At 38.8% G+C, this 27,204-nt stretch overlaps 1 protein-coding gene across 1 annotated transcript in view; it reads left to right on the forward strand.

The window, feature by feature from the left end:
- Positions 1 to 27,204, forward strand: part of UTP20 (UTP20 small subunit processome component) — a 106,606-nt gene that overhangs the window by 38,036 nt on the left and 41,366 nt on the right. The window contains exons 22-30 of the mRNA XM_008256963.5: positions 3,781 to 3,966; positions 7,115 to 7,205; positions 8,800 to 8,885; positions 9,394 to 9,519; positions 15,471 to 15,637; positions 17,282 to 17,490; positions 22,880 to 23,023; positions 23,724 to 23,803; positions 26,950 to 27,176. Of these exons, the coding sequence (XP_008255185.2) occupies positions 3,781 to 3,966; positions 7,115 to 7,205; positions 8,800 to 8,885; positions 9,394 to 9,519; positions 15,471 to 15,637; positions 17,282 to 17,490; positions 22,880 to 23,023; positions 23,724 to 23,803; positions 26,950 to 27,176 (1,316 nt within the window). The remainder of the gene's footprint in view (positions 1 to 3,780; positions 3,967 to 7,114; positions 7,206 to 8,799; positions 8,886 to 9,393; positions 9,520 to 15,470; positions 15,638 to 17,281; positions 17,491 to 22,879; positions 23,024 to 23,723; positions 23,804 to 26,949; positions 27,177 to 27,204) is intronic.

Raw genomic sequence — 27,204 nt, forward strand, 5'->3', positions numbered from 1 at the left:
CTCTGGAGACAATAAATTGGGAATCATCAGTACATGGATGGTGTTTAAAATCGTCTGGCAAGGAATGACATCACCTAGGGTATAATGTAGAAACAGGACTTCCAAGGACTGACATGATATTGAGAGGTCGTTAGACAAGGATCAGGCAAAGGAAACCAGCAAAGAGGGATAGAAGAACCAAGACCACTTGGTATCCTGGAAGCAAAGTGAAAAGTTAAGTTCAGTAAAGGAGTATCAGTTAAATCAGATATTTCTGGAAAGCCAGTGAGATCAGGAGTAAGAACTGACCATTGGCATTGGAGGTGACCTTAAGAAATGTTTTGGTTAATCTAGTAGAGATGAAAAGCTTTGTTAAAATCAGCTCAGGAGAAAATAGAGAGGAAAAAATAAAAAACAATAAATGTGTACAGTTCTTATAAAAAAATAAGCAGATGTAGAGTAGTAGATGGAAGGAAATATGGGTACAGAATGGGAGCTTCTGTTATTAGGGTTTTAATTTTTTTTTTTTTTTTTTTTTTTGACAGAGTTAGACAATGAGAGAGAGAGAGACAGAAAGGTCTTCCTTTTTCCGTTGGTTCATCCTCCAAGTGGCCGCTACGGCCAGTGCGTTGCAGACTTGGGCCATCTTCTACTGCTTCCCCAGACTATAGCAGAGAGCTGGATTGGAAGAGGAGCATCCGGGACTAGAACCGATGCCCATATGGGATGCTGGCGCTTCAGACCAGAGGGTTAACCCGCTGCGCCACAGCGCCGGCCCCAGGCTTTTAATTTAAGATTTAAACAGCATGTGATGTTGGTGAAAATGATCCAGAAGAGAGGTGGAAATTGGTGATGCAAGAGAGGACAAAATTACTAGACCCATGCCTTTGAAAATATAAGCAGAGTTAGGATCAAGTGTATAAGTGAAAAGGTTTTACAAGGCTGGCGTAGTGGGACTAAGCTGCTGCCTACAATCCTGGCATCTCATATGGGCATGGTTCGAGTCCTGTCTGCTCCACTCCAATCCAGTTCTATGCTATTGTGCCTAGGAAAGCAGTGTAAGATGGCCCAAATGCTTGGGCCCCTGCCGTCCATGTGGTAGACCTGGATGGAGTTCCAGGCACCTGACTGTGACGGAGCTCAGCCCTAGCCATTGCAGCCATTTGAGAGGTGACCTAGCAGATGGAAGATCTCTCTCTGTCTCTCTCTTTCCCAGTAAGTCTGGCTTTCAAATAAAAAAATAAATCGGAAGGAAGGAAGGGAGGGAGGGAGGGAGGAAGGAAGGAAGGGAGGAAAGATTTTGCATGAATAATTCATTCTGGCAGAGGTTACAAGCAAAGATGTAATAGGTCAATGAAAATGGTAGCAGAAGAGTAATGATTTTCTCTTTTTCACATAATTATTTAGGTATAAATTTGTTTCTGGAGTGAGAACAGTGGTATTTAGCTGCTTTTCCCTTGTTTTGAAGGTCATATAAAAAGTTTACCAGTTCTTTGGAATTGCAAGGAGTTATGCATATGCAAGCTGGTATTAAAGGTGTTTATAGGATATGAAGCTTCACTTTGTTAATGTTCCAAGTTTTTCCTGAAGAGATAGATTACTCCTTAGCTTAAGGATAAAGGCCTTACTCTAAACAGTACAGTGTGCTGTGGGGATGGAGATGGAAAGAAGAGTTGCAACAGGAAGTGGGTTTCTTGAGTTTAGGAAGACTTAGAAAATAAAAATTAAAAATATTTAAATTAACACTAGTTGGTACTGATTACCTAAAACTAATACTTTTAAGGAAGATGTTCTAAACTAATGGAAAATCCAAATATCACCTTTAATGCTGACTTTGAAATATATTTTGAGTTTTTATTTTGATTTTTTTGGCTAGTAGTATGTTTCAGTCTGTTTGATAGTAGAACTGATTTGAATCCCTGGAAGTATTGTCTGAGAATAACTAAACTGGAGCAGGAATGAATAACAATGGCAAGGATGTCCCAATAATAGGTGACACTTAATGAGAACTTACTGTGTACTCTGCACTGTTAGAAATACTTTGTGTGAATGAGCTCATGTGATGAGCAAGTGAACATGCCATGCATGGAGAGAGAGGTCAAAAACGCATAGTATATGGTTAATTGAAGGGTGATTTGTTTTTGAGTGGATGATGGTGCAGTCTATAACTGACATAGCAACTTTGCTCATCTCATACAGTCATCCATTTTACTTTTAAGTGCTAGATTTTGCTAAATGAGAATATGAAGAATGATCATGTTCTGACCCTCAAGTTGTAGTTTAGTGTGTTAATCTGGGTTAACCTGGCATTTCTTTTAGGAGCACTGGTAGGGTGCCATTGTCAGACATGTTACTTCATCAGTGTATTTTTGAGTAAAGACTTGAAAGCCCATCTGATCAGTTTCCTAACTTCTCCAGCCCAGTACCTGTGCACAGACACAGCAAAATATCATTTTGATAAATGAATGAAAGTGACAGAAGGTACTGAATGACTGACTTTGAGATAATATTCATTAACTACAAGAGTGATTGGAATTAGTAAGAACAAGTTAAAGAGGTAGAATTTAATTAGAACAAAAATGAATACCAACTACTGAAGCTTAGTTTTGGGAAGATAAAATAAAAGCTTACAGATTATCTTTGCCTGCACATTTGAATCTGCATTGTGTTGTGGTTGCTCCCAATAGCTGTAGAGTTTATCATTCTATTTATTTTATTAGAACATAGCTGGAGGGCTGAATTTGTTGTGATGCTATTTTTGAATGAACATCGACAAGGTAGAGTATATCTGGTGGAAAGTGACAGTGTAGTACTAACACTATACTTTAGCCATTTAGTGTAATTCCCCCTTTAAGTCCTTTCATCTGGAATTATGATTCCAAACATAGGGAGGTTAATTTCAGCTCAATCCAAAATAGACGTTTTGACATTTTAAATTCTATTTTTTTTAAACAATTCCTTCTTGCCCCATCAGAGTCTTCTTATCTTTTAAGATTTTTATTTATTTATTTGAGAGGTAGAGTTACAGAAAAGAGAGGGAGAGACAGAGAAGAAGGTCTTTCATCCAGTGGTTCACTCCTCAAATGGCCACAACAGCTAGAGCTGAATCATTCCAAAGCAGGGAGCCAGTAGCTTCTTCCAGGTCTCCTGCACTGGTGCAGGGACTCAAGGTCTTGGGCCATCTTCCACTTCTTTCCCAGGCGATAGCAGAGAGCTGGATCAGAAGAGGAGCAGCTGGAACATGAACCAGTGCCCATAGCGGACACTGGTGACGCAGGCATAGGCTTAGCCCACTACACCACAGTGCGGCCCCTTAAAAAAGAGTAATTGTCAGCCGGCGCCGCCGCTCACCAAGCTAATCCTCCACCTGCGGCACCAGCACTCCGGGTTCTAGTCCCAGTTGGGGCGCCGGTTCTGCCCCGGTTGCTCCTCTTCCAGTCCAGCTCTCTGCTGAGGCCTGGGAAGGCAGTGGAGGATGGCCCAAGTGCTTGAGCCCTGCACCTGCATGGGAAACCAGAAGGAAGCACCTGGCTCCTGGCTTCGGATCGGCGCAGCGCACCAGCCATAGCGGCCACTTGGGGGATGAACCAATGGAAGGAAGACCTTTCTTTCTCTCTCTGTCTCTCTCACTGTCTAACTCTGCCTGTCCAAAAAAAAAAAAAAAAAAGTAATGTTATGGAAGCTTGACTGAGGTGCTTCTGATGTCTCTTAAATGTGTGCACAGTATCTCTCACATACAGAATTAAGACTTTTCAGGTTAGTGTGCACTGCTCATCTTACCCCTGTCTCTCTTTACCACAGTAATGAGTATTACCCAGCAGATCTGCAGATTGCTCCTACCCAGGATTTGCGGAGAAAAGGTAAAGGGGTAGCCGCAGAAGAAATGGAAGAGGAACCTGTCCCTGTAGATGAGGAAGAGTTGGAGGAAGAGATGTTGCCCCAAGATGAGCCCTCACAGAAGAAAAGGACAAGAAGGGCAGCAGCAAAGTGAGTTCAGCGTTGCTGGGAGGCCACAATCCTCCCAGGATTGACAGAAAGAGCTCTTAGGTCCTAAATCCGGAATAGCGTTGCATAAGATGAACTGCTCAAGTTGTTGTTCACCTGAATACCACATCTTCCCAGGGCTTTCTTTTATAGCCCAAAGAAAACTGTCTTCTGAGTGGTTTGGTTGCTTGCCTTCTTTTTTTTTTTTTTTTTTTTTTTTTTGGTTCAGCTTCAGAATGTTAGTTGGGAGGACCTTTGCAGTCATCTAATCATATTGTTTTTTGGTAAATGAGAGCTTGGGGCTTGGAGCATTTGAATCCTGTTTGACCTTTGTTGCCCGTTTTCATTGCCCTGGGGCATTATTTATGTTTGGTGTTAAGGGAACACGTAATGGAACATCTTCTCTCTCATAAATGAGCGCCTCAGCACTTTGGCTCTGCCTTTTGGCTTGTCTCCTACTTGTTACTATTTTTTTCTTGCTGTTGTTATACTCTTATTCCCTTGGTTATTTGTTTACCTAAATTTTTAGAAACCTAAAAAAAATGACTGTAGTTTCAGAAGTTATTTCAGCTTACTTGAAAATTGTCTGAAGTGAGGTGTCTAAGACCCCCTGGATTTGTGTTAACACTTTATGTCTCAATCCCATGTGCCCATTTGTTGAGCATTTCCTGTGAGCCAGTTATTCATTCATCCATTCAGCAACTGTTTCAAGTGTCTTTTGCAAAGTACTGGGCTACAAAGGCCTCTGGGGTGCAGGAGTCACAGGTCAGTGCCTGGTGAAATATTTTTATGGGAAGAGTATTTTTAAAGGCATTACTGGAACACAGACAGGCATAACCTAACATTTTGTTACTTCATTCTCATAGCAAGACCCAGTTCCCCCAAAGAAGACACCTCTGATGCTGACAGAAGAAAGTTGCCAGGCAGCTAGGGTAGGAAGGGATGTTCCAGCCAGTTGAAATAAGGTGTGCAGCAGAGGGGAGGGAGATCATGGCCAGTTTTCCTGTGGCTGTCATTCCTGCTCTGCCTGGACCTTCTCACAATTGAACGTTTCTTTCTTCTGCTGCTTCCCCTAAAGACAAAGATTCTTTCTCGTCTTGAGTCCCTAGCAAAATATTAGCTTTAGTACTTAGTTGTGGAATGAGTGAGTAAACTGTATCCAGTCACGCCTCTTTCTTTCTCAACCCGAACCTTTCCACTGTGCCCTTGCCTCATTGCTGCCAGTTGAAATTTCTGTTCATGCTTCAAGGTATAATTTTAGTGTCATTTCTTTACTGAAGTTTTCTTCCAGTCGTTTAACAAGTTACGTTACTAAAGTTTCAAGCTTTCATCACAGCCTTCATTCCTCCATCATGGCACTCCTTGCCTTGGTTATTGTTAATTGTTTCTTGACCTTCCATGGAATCAGAAATTCGAGAGCCAGGTCCATATCTTAATTTGTCTGTCCCTGTGTCCAAATCTAGAATATTGTGACCAAACACCATCATCATTGGAAATGTGAGTAAGTTGATAGTTACATTCTTAATGCCTTCTAAATATCTTCATAGCCCAAGTTTATATTCCTTCATGAAACACTAATTTAGCAAGTATTGACTGAGAGTATGTACATTACCTCTTGTACTCTCACACGTTAGGGAGTTGAATGGCATATAGGAACTACTTAATGTTAAGGAAAAGAATGGCTGTTTCAATAGAAAATTTTAAAGTTTATAAAACTATAGGATATTTCTCAACAACATCTAAAAAGGTCATGATTTCTAGCTTTCTCTTTAGTTTATTAATCAGTTTTTCATCACTGTAACAAAATACTGGACATAGTGAACTTGTAAAGAAAAGAGTTTTGCAGGTTCAAGGGCACAATGCCTGCATCAGCACAGTTCTGGTTAGAGCCCCACGGCAGATAGCAATGACAGGAGCCCCTTTGGGGATAAGTGATCTCGTCTTGAACAGGAAGCAAAGAGTTGGGTGGTGCTGAGCTTGCTCTTTTTTTTTTTTTTTTTTTTTTTTTTTTTTTTTTTTTTTCAGAGTATTTATTTGAAAGGCAGAGAGAGAGGCAGTTCTTTTATCCACTGGTTCACTCTCATAAAATGGCTGCAACCCAAAGTGAGGAGGCTTGAACTCCCACATGGGTGATAGGGGCCCAAGCACTTAGGCTATCTTCCACTACTTTCCTGGCTGCATTAGCAGGAAGCTGGATCAGAAGCAGAGCAGCTGGGAGTCAAGACTGGTGCTCTGATAAGCAATTTTGCTCAAGAGCAGAGAAATGCATGGTTTGGTGAACACTTAGGAGCAGAAGCGCCACAACTCTTTCTTTGATTTAGTCCTCACAGAAAACCCAGGAAGCCTTATGCTTCTCAAAGGGAGGAAACTAAGACTCTGAGGCATAGTTAAGTAACTTTCCCCAGAGTCATGCCCTGAGAATGGCAGAGGTTCATGTCCATCTTGCTTTCTACCTGTCTTCACTTCCTGCTCATGTTCTTAAATGGGCAATAACATCCTTCATATCTTAGGTTTACTCACCTAGGATTCTTTTAAAGTCCTCATAAATCTTGCAAAGTATACATTGTTATAAAACAGTTTTCTCCAAGTGTTTTTAAAGTCTCACAGAGCATAAGGCAGGTAGGTAAATGCAGTAGAAGCCCATTTTAGTAGATGATGTGATCTACATCTTCAATTTTAATGTGATCCCAGAATATCATTTTTTTTCTTCCTCCTTTGTAAGCAAGAGCTGTGGTTAGCTCGGCTCAGATTATTTGCCTGACATCAGTCTATGTTACCTGCAAGGGAGGAGGAATATAGTTGCATAGAACCTAGATAAGGAATAATTCCAAAAATTCCATCTGTGTTCAACTTTGGAATATAATACCATTTTGACTTCCTTCTTTTGAGTTTTAATTTAATTTAAATCATTTTAAGCACTTCCTAAAGAATTCTGGGGAGTGAGGAGCCTGGATTTGGAAATTCTAAGAATTTGGAAGATTTGGAAATTTTGTAGAATAATATCCTAAATGCAAAAACTTAAAACTTGGTTGTGTGATTACCACTGAAAGTATAGACAATTTGGAATCAGAGAGAGTAAACTGTGAAGACTGTCTCAAGAAAATGATTTCCATTCTTTAATTCTATAATTCTCTTTTTTGTTTTTATGTAGGCAATTAATTGCTCATTTGCAGGTTTTCTCTAAATTTTCAAATCCACGGGCATTATATCTGGAATCCAAATTGTATGAGTTATATCTTCAGGTAAGTAAAATAAATTCTTAACACTATAATTATCTGTGGACCTTTTTCTGTCATTTTCTTCAATGAAGTAACTGAGTTTTCAGTAATTTTTTTTTTTTTTTTGATAGGCAGAGTTAAACAGAGAGAGAGAGAGAGAGACAGAGAGAAAGGTCTTCTTTCCGTTGGTTTACCCCCCAATGGCCGCTATGGCCAGCATGCTGCGCCGATCCAAAGCCAGGAGCCAGGTGCTTCTCCTGGTCTCCCATATGGGTGCAGGGCCCAAGCACTTGGGCCATCCTCCACTGCCTTTCCAGGCCACAGCAGGGAGCTGGACTGGAAGAGGAGCAACTGGGACAGAATCCAGCGCCCCAACCGGGACTAGAACCCAGAGTGCCAGCACCACAGGCAGAGGATTAGCCTAGTGAGCCGAGGTGCCAGCTTCAGTAATTATTTTTTGAATAGGGTTAGTGTCTACATTTTAAGTAGATTTTTTCATTAATAGACATTTTTCAGAAACGATTTTAGAATAGCACTAATTTAATTTATTTTAAGGTTGTTTTGGGTTACTAAACATTGATGAGTTGTATTAGCAGTGAGAATAGAAAACGTGAATTGTGTGGTGGGAATTGCATTTTAGAAAGGAGTTGGGAGGTATACCAAAAATGATTGGTTGCCTTTCTCTTCTAGTTAAGTTAGCCTTTAGGAAGGATTAGGATTTCAGGATCTAGCAGAGTGAGTGGAAGCAAATAGTTGGACTAACAGTCTCTTTCAGTCACAGTGTATGACCCTGAATTGCAGAAAAAATTTAATGTCAGAAGTGCAGTGGAGGATGGCCCAAGTACTTGGGCCCTGCACCCCATGAGAGTCCAGGATAAGTACCTGGCTCCTGCCATCGGATCAGCGCGGTGCGCCGGCCGCAGCGCGTTGGCCGCGGCGGCCATTGGAGGGTGAACCAACGGCAAAAAGGAAGACCTTTCTCTCTGTCTCTCTCTCACTGTCCACTCTGCCTGTCCAAAAAAAAAAAGTAGAGTAAGTATTGGATATCATTCTAAACTATTTGGAGAAGTAAAATTTTCTTTGTGTACTTGAATTGTCTTAGATCAAACATATATCATTGCAGCTGAATTTATTCATGCTCTGCCCATAATTCAGTTGGACCTTGTTCTAAAGCCAGAGCTCCAAAGTCTGTTACGTACAGGAAGCAAAATTTCGAAGTCACTATTTAGAGAGACCGCAGAGCCAGATCTCCATTCCTGGCATATTTTTATTGACTGCCACTCCTTAATAGTATGAGAGATATCACCATCCCTGACCCTTCCACTTGGTAAATCCAGATTCATGTAGAGAACTGGCCTCCACCAAAAAAAATTGAGGGCCTGCTGTGTGATGCAGGGGCCACAGTTTTGCTTCTTTTTTTTCTTCGCACGTATTCTTTTCATCTTCTTTGACCTCCAAGAAAGTGTAGAACTGTTGTCAAGAACCAACTCTAGACCTTGTCTAAAAATGTAGATTTTTTAAGAAATGTGATTTAACAAATTAACTCAAGTAAAATATCCCATAGTATGTGTGCATATATATGACTTCATTAATTTGTTCTATAAAATATCATTCCTAGTTATTGCTACACCAAGATCAAACAGTACAAAAAATAACCCTGGATTGCATAATGACATATAAACATCCTCATATCCTCCCTTACAGGTAAGTTACATGTGAAACTAAAAAAAAAAATGCCATTTCTTTGGCTGATTTTCACCTTTCTACATATGGACGCTGTTACAGAATACTGAAGGCCTGGAAAATTTCCTTTAAGTTCTCCCTAAGTAGTGAGGGAAAAAAGAAAATAGTAATTTAATATTGTGAAGGTTATTTCGTTTCTTTCTCTTTGCTAATATAATGCCATAAAATCTTGGTAGTAATTACTTAGGAAATCATAATCATTTGGAAAGCTTTTGTATCATGCCTATACACAGTTGACTCATTGACTCAATCTAATCCCCTCTAATCCATTTTGCCTTTTGAAATGTGAAAACTTGTCATGTTAGAAGATGTTTTTGTGGAGACTTTCCTTTATTGTTATCAACCACAATATACACTACATGCTGCTTTATTTTATTTATGCTTATTACTCTCTGCGTACTATTCACTATCACATTTTTGAAGGTACTGTTGATGAATTGATAATTTGTTCTGTTTACTGTTTTTAAAGGGAAAACTTACAAAGGTTGCTTGAAGATAGAAGCTTTAAGGAAGAGATAGTGCATTTCAGCATTTCAGAAGATAATACTGTAGTGAAAACAGCCCACCGAGGAGATCTGTTTCCTATTCTCATGAGGTATTTATACTGTTTAAAAATGATTCTTCTAGAAGTCAGTTACAAGTTACAATTGTGAGTGTAGTATTATTCTGGTTCTTTCAGCAACTGTGATGGGTTTTTTTTGTTTTATATTCTTTTTGGATTTTTTAATTATTATTATTAAATTGGACCTCTGGGGGAAGTCAAACTGTTTTAGGTACTTATTTAGAATATTTTTTCCTAATATAAAGAAAGCTGTTTCTATGGCATTCTTTTAATAAAAGGGTTAAAATTAAATTCAAGTATTTCCTAAGTTATACTGTTGAGATACAGTAGAAATAATTCATTCCAATGTCTCAATATTGTCTAATATTTAATGATATTAATTGTCTATTGATTACTATTGATAGAGCAGAAAAATGACCCATAAGCAATGCAGAAATCGTATTTGCTGGGTATAAAAAAATAAAATTTGGATCTTTTGAGCTCATCAGCTCTGGGGTGGTAGAAATTGGAAGGACTTAGATTTTTTTTTTTTTGACAGGCAAAGTTAGACAGTGAGAGATAGAGAGACAGAGAGAAAGGTCTTCCTTCCATTGGTTCACCCCCGAGATGGCCTCTTACAGTTGGCGTGCTGAGCCGATCTGAAGCCAGGAGCCAGGTGCTTCCTCCTGGTCTCCCATGCGGGCACAGGGCTCAAGCACTTGGGCCATCCTCCACTGCCTTCCCGGGCCACAGCAGAGAGCTGGACTGGAAGAGGAGCAACTGGGACAGAATCCGGCGCCCCAACCAGGACTAGAACCTGGGGTGCCGGCGCCACAGGCGGAGGATCAGCCTAGTGAGCCGTGGCGCCGGCCAGGACTTAGATTTAACATACCTTTCCTTGTCATCCAGCTTTGGGACTGCATGGTTGTATAAGCTAAGACAAGTTTTTTAGATTCATTGGGCTTTTGTTCACTTAATACAGGAGCTGTATCATATATGTTCTTAGGCCTCAGCCAGCTGTGATCTGATGGTTCTATTTGATTCCATTTATAGCCAGCATTGAGAAGTTTGCTATAATGGACATAAAATATTTGGATGAATAAAGGATATGAAAAGTTAAAATAAAATGGAACATAGAAATCACTTTATCCAAACACTCAAAAATAACCACTGGTAATTTTGTAATCTGTCAAAAGCAATAGTAAATAGTAAACTTCAACAACGCTAATGCCATAATTTAGATTTCTATAAGTAAAAAGTCTATGGTTATATGAAGTCCAGAATAGTTTATTACAGGCTGCCAAGATCTATCTGAATGTATGCATATACATAGACAAACAATTTTTTTGAAAGATTTGTGATCATATTGTGTAAAATGTTTTATAACCTTCTTAAAATAAATCATCTTGGCTCATGAGAAGTTTCAAAATACAGTTTAAAATTTAATTAGAGGGGCCAGCCCTGTGGCACAGCGGGTAAAGCTGCTGCCTGCAGTGCTGGCATCCCATACGGGCACCAATTCAAGTCCCAGCTGCTCCAAACACTCCACTTCTGATCCAGCTCTCTGCTGTGGCCTGGGAAAGCAGTAGAGGATGTCTCAAGTCCTTGGGCTCCTGCTCCTGCTTGGGAGACCCAGGGGAAGCTCCTGGCTCCTGGCTTCGCATCAGCCCAGCTGTGGCCATTGTGTCAATCTGGGGAGCAAACCAGCAGGTGGAGGACCTCTCTCTATCTCTCTCTCTCCACCTCTCTCTCTCTACCCCTGTCTCTGCCTCTCCCTCTGCCTCTGTAACACTGCGTTTCAAATAAATAAATACATTTTTAAAAAAAAATTAGGGATAGGTAGATTGACAGAGAACTCCCATCTGCTGCTTCACTCCCCAAATGCCTACAGTGGCTGAAGCTGAGCCAGGCCAAAGCAGGGAGTCAGGAACTTGATCCAGGTTGTTGGTTGGTATCCACCTACTTGAGCCATTACCTGCCTTAGCAGGAAGCTTAAATTGGTAGTGGAGCCGGGTTGAATCCAAGCATTGTGGTATGAGATGCAGGTGTCCCAAGCAAATGTCTTAACTGCTCCACAAAATGTCTACCTCCAAAATGTGATCATTCTTCATAAAGATATGCCTTAAGTTATATAGTGAAGCCTATTTTATTGAGCATTTTGCTCGTCTATAGTTTTCAGGTTTTTTTTTTTTTTTTTTTTTTTTTTTCAAAATTATCTGTGTGGAATATATATGAATCTTTATTAGGTTAATTTATTGGAATAAGCTCTTATGGAAAGTTGATGAGCATATTAAAAAAATTTATATGCTCATATTATCAGAATGTTGTCTGTAACTATCTTCCTTCCTTTCTTCAACAGTTTCATTTTCCTGTATGAACCTTTGACCTAATCTCTATTTCCAAAATAGATACCAAAAGAATACATGCCCAATTCCTTTGAAGAAGTTTCATTTCTTTGTATTGCTACTAGCCATTTTCCCACATCATTTCACTAGTGGAAGTTTATTTTTGTTATTTGTTTTAATTTTTGCTAATTTAGTGAAGGATGATAGCATGTTGTATTGCTGCATTATTTTTAGATTAGCACATTATTAGAGATGCCTTCTTGACCTCTCTTTATAAAAATCACACCTTTCCCTATTTGCTTTTTAGCCCCTCACCTCGTTTTATTTTTTCTTAGGGTATTTACCCAACGTGGTCTCATTGTTTATCTCCCCTCTCAGCAAGTAAACTCCAGTATTTACTATATTGGTTGAATTAATGTGTGTTCTCCTTTGTGGTATTAAGCCACATTTTTTGTTGTTGTTGTTAATATACCTGTTGCCTACATGGCATAGAAGAACTGACTCTCGTGGTAGTGGTAATGATTATCTTCATCTTGCTACTGGATTAAACAGTAGTGGTTAAGTCTCCTTGTTCTTGGGTGAGAAGTCTCTAAGATACCTTTAGGAGATGCATGAACACTAGATTGTTTTTTGTAGTATATACTGCCATAACATTGTCTTTTTCTACTCTGTTGACATTTGTACTGGCAAGGTTGAAGCAACGGTAAGTAAAAACTCCCGATACCTTGGAATGAATCAGGACAGTGGCACCAAACTTTAGTAGTCAGTTTTCATTGCCACCAATTTGGAGTTTAAAAACAAAAGGATTCACTTAATAGCCTTGGTGAATCTTGACCTTTGAGTACATATCTTTTTACTGTGCTCTATGACAAAGTGGGAAGTACTCATATATAAAATACTTCCACACATAGGTTGTCTTAGGGAATGACAGCTGTGTAAGTGTTTGAGTTACAAGATAAACTAGTCACTTTTTCACAGGATACCATTTTTGTGTGAAAACTCACTGATGGACTATGATCTTTTTCAAAATTGAGTACTTCATAGGAATTTTCTTGAACACAAATGCAGTAAGCCCACCACTTCAAGGAAAATCACAGATAGCATTTGTTTCCAGTAACTAAATTCTGGCACTCAGTTGAAAATTAGGATTTGGGAAAATTTATCTGCTTCTGTGAAATTTAGCAGGTTCACCATACTTAAAAGACTTCTGGGGTGCTGTGGCATAGTGAGCCAAGCCTTCACCTGAGTTGCTGGCATTCCATATGGGCACCGGTTCTCCTCTTCTAATCCAGCTCTCTGTTTATGGCCTGAGAAAGCAGTGGGAGATGGCCCTGGGGGACCCAAAAGAAGCTCCTGGCTCCTGGATTTGGATCAGCCTAGCTCCAGCTATTGCAGCCATTTGGGGAGTGAACCAGCAGATGGAATACCTCTCTCTGTCTCTCCCTCTCTTGTCTGTAGCTCTACTTCTCAAATGAATAAATAAAATCTTAAAAAAAAAAAAAAACCTTATGGGGATTGATGTTTTGGTGTGGCAGTTAATGCCACCACCTGTAATGCTGGCACCACATGGGCACCAGTTTGTGTCCTAGTTGCTCCAATTCCAATCCAGCTCCCTGCTAATGGCCTGAGAAAAGCAGCAAAAAGTGATCCAGGTGCTTGGGGCCCTGTCACATGGGAGACAGAGATGAAGCTCCTGACTTTGGCCTGGCCCAGCGCTGGCCATTGCAGCCATTTGGGGAGTGAACCAGTGTATGGAAGATCTCTCTGTCTCTGACTCTCCCTCTATAACTCTTTCAAATAAATAAATCTTTTAAAAAGACTTGCATATGTTAATAAACTTGTTTCTCTTTTTGTTTATAATGAAATGTGTCAGCACTTGACATTGCATAACTTAGTAAAGTAATGTTTTCCATGTAAATGATACAATATATAGACTCATGTATGTATAAAACATCTGTTTGAAGTGCAGACAGATTGTACTGTAAAAGAATTTATGAAGTTGCTGTTAACCTTTAAGAAGCCACCAGTTGATATTTGGAGTAGCATCAAAATGCAATAGCTTCAGTTATCTGAAATTTTTAAAAATATTTCTTCCCTCTCCAGCTGTCCATCTGTGTGAGGCTAGATGGTTGTCAATCACAGTGTTTTACAACAAGTTGAATGCAGAAGCAGATCAAAGAATCCAACTGTTTTCTGTTAAGCTAGACAAAAAATTAAATAGTATTCTCAGTCTCGCTAGTGGAGGTGGTGAGATTTATCAAACATAATTAGTTTTCATCAAATATTTTATTTAAGTTTATTGATATTTTTCAGTGTAATAATAAACTAATTATTTTAATTCCTCAGTTTTAATTTCTAATACAGTAACTATCAGTAGTAATATTTATGTACATAAAAGTTCTTTAGGAACCCTGGTAATTTTTAATAGTATAATGGGATCTTGATATCAAAAAAGGATGAAAAATAATGTCTGAATTTTCAATGTTTTCTTTCTTTTTTTCTTAATATTCATTTATTTATTTGAGAAGGGGGGTGGTTACAAGAGAGAGGAAGAGTGAGAGGGAGAGGTCTTCTAGCTGCTGGGGGACCAGGTGCTTTATCCGGGTCTCCCACATGGGTGGCAAGGGCCCACACACTTGGACCATCTTCTTCTGCCTTTCCAGGCACATTAGTAGGGAGCTGGATTGGATCAGAAGTGGGACAGCCAAGGCTTGAATTGGTGCTCATATGAGATGCCAGTGTCATGGGCAGGCAGTCTCTTAACCCGCTGTGCCACAGTACTAGCCCCAAGAAATAAGTTTTACCATGTTAAGAAAGTAAATTCTGTTTAGGTTATTTCTAATTTTATCAAGAATAGATGTTGAACTTTATTAGAGTGCTTGTTAAGCATGAATTAAAATGAACACATTAACATTTACTCTGAGCCATTTATCTATATTAATCTAATAGCTTTTACTAATGATGCTTGCATTTCCTGGGATAATCCTTACTTGGCTTTGATACAGCAATGGATACTCCATTTAACAATGTTGTAATTTATGTTTATAAGCAAAATTGGTATGTAGTTTTATTTTTTGTCATTAACCTATTTCAGTGTTACAGATTTACCATTTTGATAAATGAAAAAGAACTGTTTTTCATCTTTCTCTCTGCTGTGAAACCATAATATGAAAATTATTTCTTCCTTAAAAGTTTAAAAAATTTACCAAACTGTTTGAGTTCAGTATTTTCCAGTGGTTATTGATCTATTTATGTTTTTTCCCCTTTTGCTTATTTTTATGTTTTTGAAAATTACTTAACTGAAATCTTGCTAGCTTCCTTATTTGCTTTTGGTTTTAATCTCTTACTTCCTTGTAAGGTATATATTCTTGTTTTCATTTTTTCCTTGATTACACTTACCTTTGACTTGCTTATTTTAATGCTTTTTCTCACACAAAGAATCACATTCTGGCCTTTGTCTACTATTTTCTTCTTCCTGCTTCCTTTAGCTTCATTTTGTTCTTTTTCTAAATGTTTATGTCGAATATGTCATTTCTGTTTCCTTGTTTTGAGTTTAGCCATTCAGTGTTGTTGAGTTGCTCTTCTAGTCGTTTGCGAATGAAACTAGTATTGCGTTTTAGAACTAATGTACAAACCAATAATGTCCTTTTGACTTTTCAGAATTCTGTATGGGCGAATGAAGAACAAGACTGGGAGTAAAACTCAGGGGAAATCTGCTTCAGGCACCCGCATGGCCATTGTCCTGCGCTTCCTCGCTGGGACCCAACCTGAGGAGATCCAGATATTCTTAGACCTGCTGTTTGAGCCTGTGAAGCACTTCCAGAATGGTAGCTACTGAACGGCTGTTGGAATGTTGCAGACTTCTGATATCTCAGGAGAGGTCTCCCCACTCCCCGCCCTCTCTGTAATGGGACTGTTCCTCCTCCGACCTCTGTGCTGATCTTGCTGATGTGCAACTCATTCTAAACTTTGATTTAATTAGGTGAAGCTCATGCTTGGCCTGGGGATTATTGCCCTTGTGATAATAAACCCCCCAATCGGGAAAAATGCATTTTCTGTTGTTCACCTAAACTATTTGAAATATGATGAATGCTTAGCCATATACAAAGAAAGGATGTTTTTCTAAGAAATTCAGAACATGCTGCAAAATTAATCTTGATTGCCCTGGCATTTATTAAGTCACCAAGTCATTTACCCATTAAATATGATTTGTTGAATTAACACCTGTGCTGGAGACATGTTAAAACTAGAAAAGTATGTATATAACCTGTGCCCTCAACCTCACAGATGTATTAGGGTAGATACTGAGCTGTAATACTGTAATGCTCTGAAGTATGTCCTCTGACATATGATGTTAGTAATTGTTGCTAATAATAATGACTAGCATTTATTGAGTGCTTTATTCCATTCATTATGGCGACCCGTTTATAGACAGTTTTGTTGATCTTTACAACAACTACATGAATCATTACTTGATTATTCCCATTTTACAGATGAGGAAACTGAGGCTTAGAAAGGAAGTGTTTTGCCATGGCTACTTAGCTGGAAAGTGATGGAGTTGGGATTAGAACCCAGACCATTGTGACTACAAAGCTTATGGCCGATCCCACAGTTGCTTTACATTAGGCAAACATAAAAGATGCTTATTTGTAGTGGAGTATGTTGCATTTGCTTTGCATTTTTCTATGATAGAGGTCCATCTGTTAACATAGGTTTTCATCCAGTATAATAACCTGTGAAGGAGGCTAGCTGTAATGAACTCAAAAGCTTTCATTCAGTGTAGAGTCCCTGGTATAGGAGGGTAGCTGGAAATGATGCTTTTAGTGGCTGGACCATTTTGGTATATGAATCAGTAAGCTCATAAGCTCATGTCAGATGGTTTGAAGTAAAGCTCAGACAGTAATAATTCATACCTTTTCAGTAAACTCTCAAATCAATATTGCATCAACTCTTGATAAAGGACTATTTAAAGGACTATTGTTTTATTTATTAACTGGGGACCACAAAGAGAAATAAAACACTTGATTCTCAGCCCTCAAGAAGCTTATAATGCAGCCAGACACTTACTATGAATCTGCCAGACTCAGCATAGCTCAGTGAAAGCTGAGAATAAGAAAAATGTGTGGGTTATTATTGCCAGATAGAATAAAAGACTATTAATAACTTAGATTGCCAGGAATAGGATAAAAAATTGGATGAGAATTGGGCTTAGATACATAGTTCTCTCACAAGTTTCTTACCCTCCTTTATTCTTCAGTTTCCTCATCTGTAAATGGAAATAGGTAAACCTAACTTACCCAGCTCACTGAATCCTTTTAAGAGTTAGAAGGCGATGACTATGTAAGAAAAGTGGATTGTCATCTGTAAGTACCTAGCAATAGAAAATACAGTATTATTGACAGAAGTTGGATGTAGGCTCTAATTATACATAGCAACATACTTCATGAAATTTCCTTCTCCTTGTTTCATAGGCGAGTGCCAGTCTGCAGTCATTCAAGCCGTAGAAGGTTTGGATTTATCTAAAGTTCTTCCTTTGGGCCGTCAGCATGGTGTCTTAAATAGCCTTGAAATAGTGTTGAAGAACATTAGCCATCTGATCAGCGCGTACTTACCCAAGATTTTGCAGATACTGCTCTGTATGACAGCGACCGTATCACACATCCTTGACCAGCGGGAAAAGGTGATGGATGTGCCATAGATGCTTTTTTCTTGTGCTGATGAGTCTGTGTTTTACTTGTGAATTGGGTTGGGGCCTGAATTACTAACTTTCTTCTAAGTTAAATCCTTCTCATGTAGCCCTTTGAAAATGTTTCTTTAAAACAATCTACTAGGAGGGGAAATCTTCATTGTTATATTTATGCTTCGCTATGACTAGAAAATGCAAATTTTAGGGGCTGGCGCCGTGGCTCACTTGGTTAATCCTCCACCTGTCATGCCGGCATCCCATATGGGCGCCAGGTTCTAGTCCCAGTTGCTCCTTTTCCAGTCCAGCTCTCTGCTGTGGTCCGGGAGGGCAGTGGAGGATGGCCCAAGTACTTGGGCGCCTGCACCCGCATGGGAGACCAGGAAGAAGCACCTGGCTGCTGGCTTCGGATTGGCGCAGTGCTAGCTGTGCCAATTGGGGCCATTTGGGGAGTGAACCAACGAAAGGAAGACCTTTGTCTCTCTCTCTCTCACTGTCTATAACTCTACCTATCAAATAATAAAAAAAAAAAAAAAAAGGAAAAAAGAAAAGGCAAATTGTATTACATGTATATTTTAATAAGAGGCAGAATACTAGAAAGTAAGTTACTTCTATATTTGAGGTATCTTCAAAACTTTATGGATAATTTGTATTATGGGTGGGTATTGGGCATAGAAGTGAAGAGATGGCTTGGGCTTCCTGCATCTCATTTCAAAGTATCTGGTTCAAGTCCTGGCTTCTCTACTTCTAACCCACCTTCTTGCTAATGTGTACACAAGGAGGCAGCAGATGATGGCTCAAGTACTTGGGTGCCTGTCACTTATGTGGGAGATTTAGATTGAGTTCTGGGCCCCAGGCCTTTATCATGCTCAGTCCTGACTGTGTCGGGTGTTTGGGGAGTCAAGCAGTGGATAGAAGATCTCTCTGTGTGAGAGTTGACACCCTCCTAGTGAAGCAAGAAGGAGGAAATTTCATGAAAAGTGAAATGTTAGTTTGTTGCTATTTATAATTATAGCTTCCTTTCAATTTCTGTCTCTGTCTCTACCCTTCAAATAAAATTATGAAAATAAGTAAAATTTTTAAAAATTAAAAGATACCTCCATCACCGTGCCAGACATATACCCTTTGTTAAGTTGGTGAGGATAAATCCAGTCCCTCTTATTCCATCTTGATTGGAAGCAGAAAATCAGTCCTCTGTTCTCTACTCCTCTCTGTTCTTCTCTATAGTCTGCTGTTTCTGCAGAGCAGGTAAAACAGGCCTAAGCCAGCATGGGATTGGGAACAGTTCATATTCCCAACAGTCAGAGTAGAAGCCAAATAATACATGGAACATGAGGAATTCTTTGGAATTTCCTCTGTAGTGGAACCAACTTATCCCTAGAAAAAAATCTGGATTTACTTATCAGAGCTTTAAAGTAAATTAACAGAACAAAGCCCAAAATCTTTTATGTGATTTAAATGAAAATAAAATTAACAGTGTGTGACATACAGCCCATATTACCAGGCATGCAAAGGAAGAAAATTTTGCCTACAAGGAAGAAAAAAGCTAGTCAGGAGAAACAGACCAGAAAGGACACATATGATAGAATTAGAAAAGGACATTAAAACAGCTATTGTAAGTATGTTCCATATATTCAGGAAAGTAGAGGGAGGCATGAACATGTTAGAGAGACATGGAAGATGTGAAAGTTTTAATATAAAATGAGGAAATACAATAGTGACTAGGGTTTGGATGAATAGATGCTGCCTTTACCAGAGTGGCCAGGGTCCTCTCTAAGGATGTGATGTTTGAACTTACACCTACCTGGCCATGGGAAGACCATCTCAAGCAAAGAGAACAGCCAGTGCAAAGTCCATGAGGCATGAGCAGTATTGGCATGGCTCTGCTGAGCAGAAAGAGTTGCTCATCTGGGAGGCCAAGAGTGGAAGTAAAAAAAAAAAAAAGAGAGAACGAGAGAGACTTGGAAAATTCTTTGTTATATAAGTACTTAAGGGCTATAGAAAAAATTATGTGAGAATTTTATTTTGGGCCTTATAGTGACTGATAATGATTTTATCTGGGTATGCATATATTAAATCATGAAAGATTAGAGGCTTTGTAAAGCCTCTATAAATCGTTGAATTTTTGGTAAACTGACAAGTTACTCAGTAATACAGCTCTACCCCCAGGTCAACAATAAGTAACTGAAAGGATCATTTATGCAATTTCACAGTTCATTAGTTGGTGAGGTGTTAAGCTTGTTGGCAGATATGAGCTTTGTTACTTTTTTTTTACAAGTCCAAGGAATTCCTTAAACTGTGGCAATAAATTATTTCACAGTAATTTTGTCTAAGTGAGTTAAAATTCTACATTTATGTGTTTGAGTTCAGTTATACATTTACTTTTTTTGCCTTTGTATGCTTCAGGGCATTGACTAACATTGAAATAATGTATTAATGAAGGTTGTTGGTTTTGTTGTACATTTTAGCAATATGGTAACTTGTGAAAAATATATAGAATCAGTCGTGGACTATTTCTATAGAAATTAAAAAATTCACAATTGCTCATTTTCAACAGTTCTTGAGTAAACTAGGCAGCTGGAGCTGTAGTTTAAAAATGAATAGGACATGCAGATCTTACCCAACAGAAGGGAGCTTGTAGGGGTGGGAGAAGGGGAGGATGTATCTTATTTAAGAGCATATTTGTTCCTGCTAGTTTCTTATTTGCTCCAGATGATCATGATATCATGTTTTATTTTGTTTTTTCAAATATCAGTGGTGATTTTTATCTTTCACCAAAAACAATACAGCTATAATGGAAGTATTGCCAGTAAAACAGGCAGAACAGAATGGTATAGACTGTGTTACCTTCTTGAGCTTGCTGCCATTTCTTCTTTGTAACTTGTATAATGAAATAATTAACTGGATAGATTCTACTTGAGATGCTATGATTCCTCAAGCTTGCACAGCAAATTAGTGGCATACTTGTTCATATTCACTTAAATTTCAAATTTGCTATTTCGAGGGCTGGCATTGTGGCACATCAGGTTAAGCTGTTGGTTGCGATGTTGGCATCCCATATTGGAGCACTGATTTGAGTCTTGGCTGCTCCATTTCTGATCCTGCTCTCTGCTGATGCTTCTGGGGATGCAACAGAGATGGTCTAAGTGCTTAAACTGCTGACACCCACATGGGTTACCAAGATGGAGTTCCTGGCTCCTGGCTCTTGGCTTCGGCCTGTTCTAATCCTAGCCATTGTGGCCATTTGGAGAGTGAACCAGTGGACAGATGGAAGGTGTGTGTGTGTGTGTGTGTGTGTGTGTTTGTGTGTTCTGCTCACCCTTTCAAATAAATAAATCTGTTAATACAATAAAATTTGCTGTTTCAAATACCTCTGTTGATCAGAGTTTAGATTCTCATGATAGCTAACTTTACTATAAATTCTTTTCATGTTAAGTTGGCCACAAGACCTAATATTTCCCTCTATAAGAGCGTTTATATTGTCTTCATAGATTTCAGGGTGGCTTTACGTTTTTATACAGGTAATTAAGGTTATATGTAAAAATAATTTGCCACTTTTCTTCCTGGAGACCGAAATATATTAATCCAGTGGTAAAACAATTAGGGGTTGAATCTTTGCCTTGGTTGGTTGGTTTTTATAACATTCTAAGCTTGGGAGAAATCTCTGAGGCCTTTGTCTCTCCTCTGCCTGGTCCTCTTCACTCTTTAATATCTAGTGGAAATTCTGCCTCGTCCATAGTTTACCCTTCCCAAATTTATAGTAAATCCAGCCCCATTCTATATCTTTGGTATTTTCATTCTCCTGTGTCATTTATTAAATTTGTCTTCAGTAAGATTTTAAGTTGAGATCAGGAGTATGGCTGTAATGCCTATAGTGGGAACTCAAATTGTCCCACTTTGAGCTTCCACAAACAGGCTGCACATTGGTGATTTTAAAACCTATAAGGAACAAGATACCAATAGAAGTTGCAGTATCTGTTAGAGAAAAAGTTTGCTCTGAATTCAGACCCACTCCAGCCCTTGTGCCTCCTAACACAAATCTTTTCCACATTGCATTTTTATGTTGAGATATTTGCATGCCTTACTTCTGTCTCCTCATTCTCTTAGAACACAAAGTATGCTGTACAGAAAGACCATGAGTTCGTTTTTAAAAATTTTATTTTTATTTATTGGAGAGAGAGAGAGAGAGAGAGGGAGCTCCTATCCACTGGTTGATTCCTCAAATGCCCACAGTATCAGGGCTGGGTGAGACTGAAACTGGGAGCCCAGAACTCAATATAGGTTTCCCCATGTGGGTGGCAGGAACCCGAGTGCTTGACCTATCATGTGTTGACTCTGTAGATGTCCATTAGCAGGAAGCTGGACTCAGAAGTAGAGCCAGTACTTAAATCCAGGCATGTTGATATATGGGTAGCCCAACCCAAGGCTTAACTGCTAGGCCAGATGGTGCCTATTTAGAAAACTTTGTATAAATTTAGTTTTATTTAAAAGGGAAAGAGAGAAAGAGAACATATATTATTTAACTTGTCCCCTAGGCTACTTTTAATAAGAAAAATTTCATCTTTAAAAAGGTAAATGACATATTTTTGTAATATGAATCTGAAAACAAAAATTACTTCGAGTTGAAATGCAGGTAAAGTGAGCCTGTACACTGTGGTACAATAGGTTAAGCCAATGCCTGCAGTGTAGGTGTACCATATGGGCACCAGTTCCAGTCCCAGCTGCTCTACTTCCTATCCAGCTCCCTGCTGATATGCCTGGGAAAGCAGCAGAAGATGGTCTAAATTCTTGGCCTCCTGCCACCCATGTGGGAGACTTGGATGAAGTTTCAGGCTCCCTAACCCTGGCTGTTGCAGCCATCTGGGGAGTGAACCAGTGGATGGAAGATTTCTGTCTGTCTCTCCTTTTCTCTCTGTGTAACCATACCTTTCGAATAAATAAAATAAATTTTTAAAAATTGCAGATATAGTTTTTCTTTCCTAATCTAAGACACTGTGTTGGGGGAAAAATTGTACTATTTAGAATGTTCTGTTGGGAGAAATCAGGATTGTATTTGAGAAAAATACCCAAATAAAAAAAATAAAACCATGTAAAATACAAAGCAAATGTGATTATGCTTTTTCTTAAGGACAAGTAGTGTGATTTTACTGGACAGTAATGGTGAAGCACATCTCACCATCTGATTTTTTTTTTTAATCTTTACCTTCTCTTCTTGTTCAATGAGAAATGCAATGTGATTTTTGCCAAGCTAATGTCCTCCCATGAATCAAAGATTTATTAACAGTACTTCCAGTTTGATTTCTCAGCCATCTGAGTGAGCGCAAACAAAAACGCTAGTTACACATATACATATCTTTTTCTAAAACAGAAGCTTTTTGTTTTGCAGATACAGCTGAGGTTTATTAACCCACTGAAAAACCTTAGACGTCTTGGAATCAAAATGGTAACTGATATCTTTTTGGATTGGGAATCCTATCAGTTCAGAACAGAAGAAATTGATGGTGTATTTCATGGTGCTGTCTGGCCCCAGGTAAGCCCTCTGACTCCTGCTTCCTTTATTTCTTAGTTTACCACCCGGGTGGGAATGCTCATCCTTGTCCTTTCTTTTACAGTAAGCTTTTCTTTATTTCTGGAAGTTTTTACTTTTATTTGCCTATAAAACCGCACCTTAAAAAAAATCAAGAATTAGTTTCTGTAATATCCTGGTATTTATCCTTAAAGCTAATTTGAATATGATTATGTCTCTCCTATCTCTTAAGCAAGTGTATCATTAACTTTCTTAGAACCTCATATAACATTGCTTCTGGTGTTTGACAAAGGAGGAGAAATGGGCAGGTGTTTTATTATGTGTTACCTTGCTAGGTTTCTCTAGTTGTAGCCATTTGATGATGATGGCTGGTGTAGTTATAGCCAAGAAGCCTATAGAAGAGACTTGATTTTCTGGGTGCATGAGCTCTCTCAGTCATTTCTGACCATGAGAATCTAAAATGCTTGGTTCCTCTCAAGAGTCTAGAGTTTCCAAGCACCATCTTTGCCATTTTTTTCTATAGATGTTGTGTAGGATTCCTTTATTTTTTTCCTCATTCTGTCTTTTAAATGTTCATCTCTGGGCTGTTTCATCGTCTGGTTTGGCCTCTCTGTTTATTTTGTTTATCACTTGTTTTTGTTTTTTGCTCCTAAAATTGTGTATGTGTGTTTAATTTGTATTCTGATTTGATTTTATCTCCTAGATCTGCAGGCTTGGATCAGAGAGTCAGTATTCTCCTACACCTCTACTGAAACTAATTAGTGTCTGGAGCAGAAATGCAAGGTATAACCTTTTTTTTTTTCTCCTTTAAAAAAAGCAATGTTTTTGACTAATTTAATAAGTTTAAAATGTATATTCTAGGCCCGGCACCGTGGCTCAATAGGCTAATCCTCCACCTGTGGCACCGGCACACCAGGTTCTAGTCCTGGTCGGGGCACCGGATTCTGTCCCGGTTGCTCCTCTTCAAGTCCAGCTCTCTGCTGTGGCCTGGGAGTGCAGTGGGGGATGGCCCAAGTGCTTGGGCCCTGCACCTGCATGGGAGACCAGGAGAAGCACCTGGCTCCTGGCTTCGGATCAGCGGTGCGCCGGCCGCAGCGTGCCAGCTGCAGCGGCCATTGGGGGGTGAACCAACGGAAAAGGAAGACCTTTCAGTATGTCTCACTGTCCACTCTGCCTGTCAAAAAAAAATGCATATTCTAAAGAAGAATACAAGTTGCTAAATAATACATGTAAGGCTTTTCATGATGCATCCTTTGTAGTATTTAAATTATTAAATATAACTTAAACAGGAAAATAGGTAAAATATTCTTACAATTTAATGTAAATTTGAAATGTGAAGCCAGGAGCTTCATCCAGGTCTCCCATGTGGGTACAGGGGCCCAAGGACTTGAGCCATCTTCTGTTGTTTTCCAAGGCACATTAGCAGGGAGCTGGATCAGAAGTGGAGCAGCCAGGATGCAAACCAGCACCCATATGCAATGCCAATGTTGCACAGGGGCTTTACCCACTACACAACTTCAGCCCTGAAGTTTTTGTTTTGATTCAGTTTGGTTGATATCCCACCATTGGTTTTCAATTTGTTCCACACTGTATAACTGGCTTTTGATTTTGCTTTTCTCCTGTACCATTATATCATTAACAGTTTCCCATATCATTCACTATCCTCCTAAGAAATACCCTCAAACCATGGCTTTATCTTCCCAGGAAAACCTGTTAATTAGTAGGAAGGGCTTTTTCATCCATTTCCCAATTTGATGGCACAGTTTCGTATCTTGATATTTCTTGATTTAAAAGGATAAGCCATATTTCATAGGCATAGTTGAGAAATGTTTTATAGTTGTACAATTTTAATGCAAATCATCCATGAAGGACTTTCATCGAGGAAGACTTTAAAAAGAGAATCAACTTTTATATTATTTTAGTTCCTTATTGAAGGTGCAGATTCACAACCATCGTTGATGTTACTTTGTTCTCTTCTGCAGTTTCTCTCTCATTTTTTGATGGGCAAATGAAGACGTATGACAGTAGAAGAGATAGCATACTTTTTCTTTTATGTTTAACACTTGAAAGAAATATCTAGAAGGATTACCTTCCTTTGGAATCCTTATAGCAATAAATAGGCATGTGTTGTTGTGTGTGGGAGAATTTAATTAATGAGTATTTCAGAATCACATCATAAGGGTGTTAGTATTCAATAAAAAAGTTTTTATTTTGAAGTGTAGTCTATATAGTGTCAATTACTGAAACAAGCGTCCCATCTATGGAGAAGACTAGCATTTTATTTTATATTTGTATAAATGCAGGTAGACCTGAACTTTAAGCCAGTATATTAAAGTTTACAAATCAGGTTAAATCATCTCAAAAATCAGATAAACTCAAGACAACAAAATTTCACTAACTAGGGTGATAATGTAATGTGTTGGACAAAGTGAAACATTCATGAGAGAGAAAGAGGTGCTATAAATAATTAAGCCAAGAACGCTCCAGCCTAAGTTGGGACTGCTCCTGACCACTCTCAGCCGCCCTCATGCTGATCACCGTGACCCTGCGTGACTCAGTCTCCTCCTCCTCAGAGCTCTGTTCATTCCTGCAAGGCCCTGAGGTCACCGCCTTCATTGTGCTTTGCGTCTTTGTAGCTTATCTACTTCTTGAAGGCATGGACTGTATCTCATGTTATTGTACAGATTCAGTATCCCTTATCCAAAATCCTGGGGACCAGAAGTATTTAAGATTTCCAAGTTGTTCAAATTTGGGGATATCTGTACATACTTTACTGCTTAAGCAACTCTGATACAAAAACCAAAATGCTCTCAAATCTGAAACTTACTGAATAGAGTGTCATGTCAGAACTCAAAAAGTTTCAGATTTTGGATTTTTGGATAAGGGATGCTCAGAACCCTATCTTTCTCCACAGAGGGTTATACCTGTTCAATCTACATTTCATTAGTATTCATTGCATGTTGAATGAGTATTTGAAATTTCTCGTTGAGCCTTACACTTTAACGTGAAGGTGGCTTCTCCAAGCCTTGATTTTGCCACCTGTAAGATGGAAATAATAACAGATCTACTTCATTGATAATGGAGATAATAGTATATCAAGTAGCTTACTTGAAGTCTGCCCATACTCGGCCCTATATTTGTTGGACAGAAAAATATGTGAATAAAAACTCTTAGTACTCTCCCATCAGTTTGTGCTAAGGATATTAGTTCAGTTTGTGCTAAGGATATTAGTGCTTGAATTCTTTTTCCAGTGATGAAGAATTGATAAAGCCAAACTGTCTGAATGTTTTAGTTTGACCTTCCTACTGACAGGATTGCACCTTCAACTGTAAAGCAGTCGCTGGCTTGGCCTTGGCTTTTAGAAAGCCATTGTGGCTCTCTGCTCCTTGGTAGCTTCCATCAGGAGAGAGTCTTTCGAGTGAGTCACTGGGGATGGATTCATTCCTCCTATCCTAACAAATGATCTTGATCTCTCAATGTTGCTTATCCTGATATAACAAATTATTTTTGGTGTCTACTCCCACTTGGGTTTTTATGTGACTATATATACTTCACAAAAAAAATAACCTATCTTAATGAAGTTTCTTTTGAAAGGGCTGAGACTTTGGAGTTAGACTATGCTCAAATCTCATCTCTACTGACTAGCACAATGGCTTTGGACAAGTCTCAGTTTTCTTCAGCTGTAATATGGAGATAATGGTACTACCTTACAGAGATGTTATAAGTATTAAATGAGAAATATACATGAAGCACTTAAATAATATGAGGTTTTTAAGGTGCTTAGAATTCAGACCCATCAAATTTTAGATTTCAGTATTACTAGGGTTTACATATATACATGTGTTAAACTCAGTGTGCAAATTCATTTGAAGCATATTTTTGGAAATAAACATTGAAAAGTAAAATTATTCCAATGTTTTCTCTCGCAGATATTTTCCTTTTCTGGCCAAACAGAAGCCTGGACATCCAGAATGTGATATTCTGACCAATGTTTTTGCAATTCTGTCAGCAAAGAATCTCTCTGATGCCACAGCCAGTATTGTGATGGATATAGTCAATGACCTTCTTAACCTTTCAGATTTTGAGCCCACAGAAACAGTTTTGAGCTTGCCAGTAACTGGATGCGTATATACTGACATAGCAGAAGACATGGACAGTATGTATTTATATAAAGCAAACGATTG

Source organism: Oryctolagus cuniculus, chromosome 11 (assembly GCF_051225735.1).
Source record: "Oryctolagus cuniculus isolate XC-2025 breed Fujian yellow rabbit chromosome 11, ASM5122573v1, whole genome shotgun sequence".
Lineage (NCBI taxonomy): Eukaryota > Metazoa > Chordata > Mammalia > Lagomorpha > Leporidae > Oryctolagus > Oryctolagus cuniculus.